The 8935-nt window shown below is 36.9% G+C and overlaps 1 protein-coding gene across 1 annotated transcript; it reads left to right on the top strand.

Moving 5' to 3' along the window:
- Positions 1–4315: 4315 nt before the first annotated feature.
- On the top strand, positions 4316–7306 carry LOC594204. The gene is made up of 3 exons (XM_795709.5): positions 4316–4659; positions 5537–5674; positions 6373–7306. The coding sequence occupies exons 1-3, from the start codon at positions 4496–4498 to the stop codon at positions 6566–6568; spliced, it is 498 nt and encodes a 165-aa protein (XP_800802.3). The 5' UTR covers positions 4316–4495; the 3' UTR covers positions 6569–7306.
- Positions 7307–8935: the final 1629 nt, after the last annotated feature.

Raw genomic sequence — 8935 nt, 5'->3', positions numbered from 1 at the left:
CCTTTGGTGATTCTAAGTCAATATTCACTTCAAATGCCGATTTTATTCAGAGGATTTCAATTTGGGGGGCCTGCTAACGGGCCACCCTGCCTATAAATAATGTCCTAACCTCAATTTTTAATCATATTGAATTGTGTAATGCAGGTGACACCGCCGAGAGCGTTTCCCCTGTTTTATATTTTTGCCCAGTTTTGGAACACTCCAATAATGCAACCAAAAAAAGGACTCTGAAATTAATATGAAATATAACCTCAAATATTTATGTAAGATATTTTTCTGAATAGTAAAAGAATTGCAAGAAATATTTATGAAATAACTTTAAAAAATAGGGTTTTTCTCAGCATATTTTTGGAACCAAAAGCATAACAATTTTATGCATTTTGCAGGCATGCTGATTAGTGATGCAGTGCTTGCAAGAACCTTATAAACATACATAAAAAAGTAAAGGCAAGGCACACACAAAAAGAATAAAATGATGTCTTTATCATAGAAACACATATTATGATGCACGTAAAACAGGTGCAATCACTTCAGACGTATTGTGAGAATTGGGTGCAGGATAATAATCAATGAAATCTGCAGGTTTTTGAGGAATATGAATGGTTTTAAAATTACACTAACTAATAAAAGGGGGACAATATACCTTCAAATATGCTTGTAGCTAGTTCAACTCCGAACACCACAAAAATGTTACTATTTGATTTTTTGTGTACTCCTTTTATTGAATTTTATTCATGCAAATCAGTCACCTAATACATGTACTGTATCTTTAAAATTAGACAATTATGCAGTCATGTTTTTTTTTCTGTACATTGTTTTTTAAATAAAACAATACTTATAATCCAATTATTTGAAATTGATTTAATCCTTATATTATACTTTATATTTATTGTGCGTGGCTGGATGGTGTAGAAGGTGGTGTGAAGTGAAGATCTTTCTATCAATTGCATAATTGCTAGATCAAAAATAATGATAATAATAATTGTTCTCCATTCACTTTAAACAAATTAGTGACATGTACACTTCACTCTGTCATAGTCGAATCCGTTGGGACTATAGAAAAAATATAGATTTCACCTAGACAAAATCTGACTTGGGTAAAAAAAAAAGCAATGGAAAATGAAGAGCAGGACTTTAAAAACCTTTGACTTACGATTACTTGACTGAGCAGAGTTGACTCTATGACAAAGTAAGATTCAACAAAGTTTGAAGGGAAAGAAAACATACATGTAGTTGGCAGTCACAGGTTCGTTACAATAAATTACATATTTGAAAACTGGCAAGTGATTATGAGCAGTCTTGAACATTATATTTTTGTAATTTCGGTTGACCAAGAGTGCCAGAGTACAGGGTCAGATGATGAGAATGTTCCGTTGCCATATGTGAAATAACATGTTGGACTTAATTAACCTAGGGTGTGTGCTGGAGTGTGTTCGTTTGCAAAATCTGTGTACTTTTGTGCGAGGTATTATTCAAAGCTTTGAAAGTATTATGAGTATATCTTAATGAATACATACTCCAGTTAAAAATAACTTATTTGCTATGAAAATGGAAAAATGAAACACATCAGTTCGAGAAAACTCGACAACAATATAAAAACAGTTACCGGTATGATCCATTCAAGGTCTTTCAAAACCATTCAAAATTATCCATGCTGAACATGAATATGTATATTTGGAATAGGTATGTAGAAAATGTGGAAGCCAGGCAGTGTCATCACTTTGCAAATTTGTAATATTTAGAAATTCATAATTAGTTAATAATTTTCAGATATGTCTCTTATTTCACTTATTCAGTTACTGATTTTCTGACTTTTTAGAACGCAAATTACTTTGTTACCGGGATGACCCGTTTCTCAACTGATAACCAGTGAGGTGTATGGTAATGTAAGTCTTGAGAGGGAAAAGAAAAGTGCATGTATGATCCTGCATTACTGATTATGAAAGAATATCTTTAAAATCACATTTCAAATCCTTCACCTAGCTAGATATAATTGATGAAAGATATATGAAATTGGTTCTGTTAAATTACCCGTATACCAATAGCTACATATGGAGTTGTTGCTATATAGGGTCCAGGATGGTGCCAGGTAAAAATGTCAGAGGAAAAAATGTCAGAGGAAAAAATGTCAGAGGAAAAAATGTCAGAGGTAAAAATGTCAGAGGTAAAAATGTCAGAGGTAAAAATGTCAGAGGTAAAAATGTCAGAGGTAAAAATGTCAGAGGAAAAAATGTCAGAGGTAAAAATGTCAGAGGAAAAAATGTCAGAGGTAAAAATGTCAGAGGTAAAAATGTCAGAGGTAAAAATGTCAGAGGTAAAAATGTCAGAGGAAAAAATGTCAGAGGTAAAAATGTCAGAGGAAAAAATGTCAGAGGTAAAAATGTCAGAGGAAAAAATGTCAGAGGTAAAAATGTCAGAGGTACAAGCAAAACAAATGAGTGCCGTCATAATATCTAAGCACTTTATCACCTTAGGCCTTAGATGGATAGGCTCATTGGAGGGGGTGCAAGGCTGTATAGAGGGGGTGCTAGGCTAGCTAGCTGGATGAAGTTCGAGCAAGTTTAAATGATGGAGATAGATGGAGTATTTCTTAGGCTCAATGGAGGGGGTGCTAGGCTGTATAGAGGGGGTGCTAGGCTGGATGAAGTTCGAGCAAGTTTAGATGATGGAGATAGATGGAGTTAATATTTCTAAGGCTCAATTGAGGGGGTGCTAGACTGTTTAGAGGAGGTGCTAGGTTTGATGAAGTTCGAACAAGTTTAAATGATGGAGATAGATGGAGTTAATATTTCTAAGGCTTAATATGGAGGGGGTGCTAGGCTGTTTAGAGGAGGTGCTAGGTTGGATGAAGTTCGAACAAGTTTAGATGATGGAGATAGATGGAGTTAATATTTCTAAGGCTCAATGGAGGGGGTGCTAGGCTGTATAGAGGAGGTGCTAGGTTGGATGAAGTTCGAGCAAGTTTAAATGATGGAGATAGATGGAGTTAATATTTCTAAGGCCTAATATGGAGGGGGTGCTAGGCTGTATAGAGAGGGTGCTAGGCTGGATGAAGTTAGTGCAATTAAGTTTAAATGATGGAGATATAGTTATTTTTCCAAGGCTCAATGGAGGGGGTGCTAGACTGTTTAGAGGAGGTGCTAGGTTGGATGAAGTTCGAGCAAGTTTAAATGATGGAGATAGATGGAGTTAATATTTCTAAGGCCTAATATGGAGGGGGTGCTAGGCTGTATAGAGAGGGTGCTAGGCTGGATGCAGTTAGTGCAATTAAGTTTAAATGATGGAGATTTGGTTATTTTTCCAAGGCTCAATGGAGAGGGTGCTAGACTGTTTAGAGGAGGTGCTAGGCTTGATGAAGTTCGAACAAGTTTAAATGATGGAGATAGATGGAGTTAATATTTCTAAGGCTTAATATGGAGGGGGTGCTAGGCTGTTTAGAGGAGGTGCTAGGTTGGATGAAGTTCGAACAAGTTTAGATGATGGAGATAGATGGAGTTAATATTTCTAAGGCTCAATGGAGGGGGTGCTAGGCTGTTTAGAGGAGGTGCTAGGTTGGATGAAGTTCGAGCAAGTTTAAATGATGGAGATAGATGGAGTTAATATTTCTAAGGCCTAATATGGAGGGGGTGCTAGGCTGTATAGAGAGGGTGCTAGGCTGGATGAAGTTAGTGCAATTAAGTTTAAATGATGGAGATAATTTTTCCAAGGCTCAATGGAGGGGGTGCTAGACTGTTTAGAGGAGGTGCTAGGTTTGATGAAGTTCGAACAAGTTTAAATGATGGAGATAGATGGAGTTAATATTTCTAAGGCTTAATATGGAGGGGGTGCTAGGCTGTTTAGAGGAGGTGCTAGGTTGGATGAAGTTCGAACAAGTTTAGATGATGGAGATAGATGGAGTTAATATTTCTAAGGCTTAATATGGAGGGGGTGCTAGGCTGTATAGAGGGGGTGCTAGGTTGGATGAAGTTCGAGCAAGTTTAAATGATGGAGATAGATGGAGTAAGCGGACACTTTTTTTTTTTTTGGTCTCAAAATTTCAAAATTTGACATTTTTTTACGTATGGGGGGGGAGGTAAGGTCACCTTATTTAGGTTAGCCGTGGGTATAATTTTTTTTTTTTTTTTTTTTTTTTTTTTTTTTTAATAATGGGGGGGGGGGGTTTGGTTTTTTTTAGGGGGGTTTACATACATTAAAATACCAAAGGGGGGGTTTGAACCCCCAAAACACCCCCCCCCCCCCCCTGCGTACGCCCCTGGGTATATATATATATAGTCGGGGTGTAGGTACGGCCTTACGTACAAGGAAAATAGATTATAGAGGCGACAACATTAACATAGATACCCGCTAAATGGTAAGGGGTAGAGTAGGCGTGGCGAGTTCGTAGCGAGTTCGTGACGTCATATACTCATGTTTATTCATGAGGCCGCAATACCGGTACCTTGGCACGCTTCCAAAACTATCTTGAACTGATCTTGAGCAACATCAAGCTGCCATAATGAACAACTTTGTGTTTGTTGCCCTTTTAGCCGTATTTGTGTACTTAATGCTTATGAAGTCCAGCTTTGAAATAGAATCTGGGATTTTTATTTACCAGAAGCCGGCGACTGTCTATAAGGCAATTTCCAGTATGGATATTATCGAGAGATTCCAACCGTATGTGTAAGTATTTTTCTTTACGTGCTTCCAACAGGTCGATGACGTTCTTGTCCGCCCCGACTTTCCCGTGAGTGCACCTTACAGTTTCGTCCGATCGAGGAGCATAGCAGAATGCGCCTCGTGCATTGACCTGAGGCTGTGGATGTGACCTACATGTATGTTAATCATTAACTAGATATCGGAAGGCGGTTGATTCATTTCTTTTATGTATAGTCGTTAAAGGGGAAACAAATCCAGTGCTGTAGACTTGCATAAATGACTCATGTCATGACTTATAACTAAACAAACAATGCAAATTCCATTTACAAATACAATGCACTGTAAAAATAGACACACTTTGGTTTTTGTAACTTCCTTAAAAACTTATTTTGTATTTTCTTCTGTTTTGTGATCACACAATTAATCAATTTAAATTTACTTGAATGTATTTGGGATTTGGGGCCTCTGCAATTCTGCCAACATTGAACATCCAATGAATTTGATTAAGGATTCTTGTCCAGCTGGTTGATTGACTTATTTTTCATGACTCATTTTTTTTCATTTTAAAACTAGGCCCCTCCAAATTTTCAACATCTATGTTGGTATGAACATGTATGTATTTTCAAGCTACAGTGTGTATTCTTTCCTTGTATATTCTAGGTTATCATATTTAATCCCTGAGCTTTACATTTACATTTCTTATGTAAATTTATCTATATTTTATAATTATATGCTTTCAAAGTTTAATTTTCAAAAATTATTCTACAAAAAAATACTTATTAGATGTTTTAGCAGAGGAAACAAGTTAGCAATTTTAGCTACCCCCTTCAATTCCAATGTAATATACAAATATTTACTCAGCACCTTCTGCAAATATTCTCTTTTCTTGTACCTCCTTTAGAGTTTCAACAAAAAGGATTCACAGTGAGAAGTCTGCAGATGGCATACTCACAGAATATCACACGATAGAGGAGCATGTTCCCACTGTCTTCAACTTCACTCTCCCAATCATCTTTGATACCAAAATGGAATTTACAGAGTAAGAAGGATACTTAAGATTTTTGTTTTATTTTTTTCTCCAAAGTATATTCAGTGCATTGCTTGGTTAATGCAAAGTGGCAATGAATGAAACTTCATAATTCATTTAATTTCTGACTCTTTCAGCCCCTAAAATCTCTTGAGTTTACCAGTTTTGTCCAGGACTTTATTCTTGATCCTAGACTGGTATCTTAGACTTCACTTTCCTTTTGTTTTATTTTGAATCCCCCATCATTATTCTGTTATTTTCTACTGTAAAAACAATATATACATCAATTAACAAATTGCATAATATTTGTAAAAGTGGTGGGATCACAAAGAGCACAACAGTTTTTGTTAGAACTTAGAACAATTAAAGGAGCTACTCTTTATAAATCAGGGTTTACCGCAGAGTCCAGCAACTGACAGAGATAAGAAAATTGTGTATTGAAATAAAAATGGACAAAGCAGTGTGCAATAGTTTTAAATCATATTAAAATATTTTGTACAAAGATTCATACTGCATTGACAGCTCTTTTTTTTTAAATTCCATTCTTTGATGTTATATACTTTTCAAATTTTCACAGATGCATTATATAATTTTTGAATAAATAGTTTGTGGAAAGAAAGAATTTACATTTAAACTCTCTTTCTTTTTACCCTCTGTATATTTGGTCTTCTAAACTTGATTATTCATTCGTCCTTTTTTTTTGCACACAGACCCAACAGTATTCTCAATTTCCACTATTCCGTCTGGTATGGCACAGTGATAGGTCATGTGACATGGGGTGTGAAGCCGAGATCGGGGCACCGTGGGCTGGATCTTATCTCAGTTACCATGCACGCATCTCATGCCCTTGGGTCACCAAGTCCTTCACAGAAGCAAGTGCCAAGGAAGCCCAGAACACAATATTGACTCGCATGCGCATCGCCATGGAGAAATTAGAAGATTAGTCTTTAGGTTGATCAGTTCCATACACTCTTAGGTCTGGATTCTACTAATTCGGTTATACTCCAACCTGGGTCTAAATCACATTTACCAATTGAAAACTTGGACCTTGGACTAATGTCCTTTATTTAATCCGATTTTGAACAAATTGTATGGTATGGATGAGCACAAAGAACACAAATCTTTGTACTAGCTGTTATTATTTTAGCTGTATTACCTTGAAACCTGGAATGTTAAAACGAAAAATTTTACTATTTTGTCTACAATATTCAAATGGCATTTGATATTTGAAATAGATTTAACAGTAGGTTGTGGTGTCATCATGTTTTCTAGTTTTTGATAATACTAGTAGAATTATTTTTTAGGGGTCAAATTGTTTTTAGATTAATGTACAGTCTCAGTGATCTCAGAAAATACGATACAATTATTACTGTATATACATATGTAATGTCAATGTAATACAGTACTAATTGCCATCTGAATGACACATTGCAATACCGGTAATCTTTAATACCTCCAAATCAAGCGGTTATTTTAATTAAATGATTAAACGTTACGATCAGGAAATGTACAATTCTATGTGCCTTTTTAAGCAAAAAAATATTATTGGATTAATAGATTTAAGGTGCCTATGATAGAAGAAAAATTGTAGAATTATCAATTACATTTTATGTATATATCGTAATAAATTAACTGATATTTGTATTTTATAGAGCTGCGCTTATTCAATGTTTCTTAAGATAAATTTTTTTCTATGAGCTGTGATGATGGATGGTACATACAGTGAATTTAGAAAAGGTGAGAAGAGAGGGAATGAGAGAGAGAGAGAGAGAGAGAGATAGAGAGGGGGGAGGGAGAGATTGTGTGTGTGTGAGTAGGTTGGACAAATTACAATCAAACCAGTCAAAATTGACTGATTGCGGCCATAAAATACAATAACCAACAACAACACAGTCGATGTAGAAAGAAAAATACCTGCAATAGATTGTAAACAAAACCACATTGGATAATAATGACAAGGTTCCTTACTCTCTGAATTTCGAATTAACTGCTACTATGTTAACCATTATTTCCACAAACGCTTCACATGCTCACGGGAGACTCCAAGCTTTTAAAATAGTACCAGATGCAGTGGCGGATCCAGGGGTGGGCCGAAACGGCCGCGGCCCCCCCTATTGGCGAAGCAAAATAAATTGAGAAGGAAAAAAGAGAAAGAAAAAAAGAAGGAAAAAAAAGGGGGAAAAAGGAGAAGATAAAAGAAAAGAGAACAAAAAAGTAAAGAAAAGAGAGAGAGTTCAAAAAAGAGGAAAGAAAAAGAAGAGAGGAGCCGGGGAGAAAGAAAGACAACGAAATGGCACTAAAAAATAGTGACAGTAACGACGAATAAGGGAAAGACAAGGGGAAGGGGGTGCGTGAAGGCGGATGCATTGAGGGGAGGGGGGGGGGAAGGGGTGACTGGCCATATTCTTATTTTTAGGTTATGCGAAACTGGGTCGAAATTATGCTTCTTTTCAAAACAATCTTAGCATGCTTGTTTATGTTAAGCCGGAGTGCATGAAAAGGTTAGTGTAGAAACACTTGTGAAAAGGCCGCGCCCGGCCCCTCCAAAGAACGGCAGAATGGTAATCTATAAATTATGGGGTCATTCTTGATGGCTTTGGAGTCGTTATTAAGGAGGGGGCCGGCCCTACTCAAATAGTAGTGACCGTAACGATGGATAAGGGAATAAGGAGGAAGGGGATGCACATGCAGGCGCGTACGCAGGGGGGGGGGGGGGGGGGGGGGGGGGGGAGGGGGGAGGGGGGAGGGGGAGGGGGGAGGGGGAGGGGGAGGGGGGGGTCGAACCTCCCTCAAATTTTTGTCAAGTTGTCAAGTTGGTCCTGATGTGTATAATGCGTAGACCAGGGGTTCTCAAACTTTTTCTTTGACGGTCCAGAAGCGATTTCTATGAAAGCTGTAAGGTCCGAAATGACACTTGTATACTGAAGATAATGAGGCTTGTTTTTGGTCTATATCTGATCCAAGGAGAATTGTTACAGTTTAAAAAAACAGAACCGCCAGTGCTTCCACTCGTTTAAATAAAGTTTCCTGAAAAAGAACACCCAATATCCTGGAATTTGAAAGAATTTTCTTAAAACTTTCAAAATGCCTCTTACTTGGATTTCTTATTTGGATGAATCGCTATGAGTCTCAACTCAGTAAGCATGACTGAGATTTGTAAAAGTTGTTTCTACAAAGAAGATTCGGGTGAATAGCAGTGCTTATTCAAACAAAATAATATTCGCATCAATTTGAATCACAATCATTATTTGTCGCTTAATCCCTTTTAATGAC

This window comes from Strongylocentrotus purpuratus, unplaced genomic scaffold (genome assembly GCF_000002235.5).
Source record: "Strongylocentrotus purpuratus isolate Spur 01 unplaced genomic scaffold, Spur_5.0 spur5_scaffold_2, whole genome shotgun sequence".
Classification (NCBI taxonomy): Eukaryota; Metazoa; Echinodermata; class Echinoidea; order Camarodonta; family Strongylocentrotidae; genus Strongylocentrotus; species Strongylocentrotus purpuratus.
The sequence above is the reverse complement of the archived record's forward strand: the minus strand, read 5'-3'. Positions and strand labels throughout refer to the sequence as shown.

Excerpts from the sequence above, each read along its gene's own strand:
- LOC594204 (XM_795709.5), top strand. The coding sequence starts at position 4,496 with ATGAACAACTTTGTGTTTGTTGCCCTTTTAGCCGTATTTGTGTACTTA. Across the intron at positions 4,660-5,536 it reads GAGAGATTCCAACCGTATGT|AGTTTCAACAAAAAGGATTC; the intron begins GTAAGTATTTTT and ends TACCTCCTTTAG. Across the intron at positions 5,675-6,372 it reads ACCAAAATGGAATTTACAGA|ACCCAACAGTATTCTCAATT; the intron begins GTAAGAAGGATA and ends TTTTGCACACAG.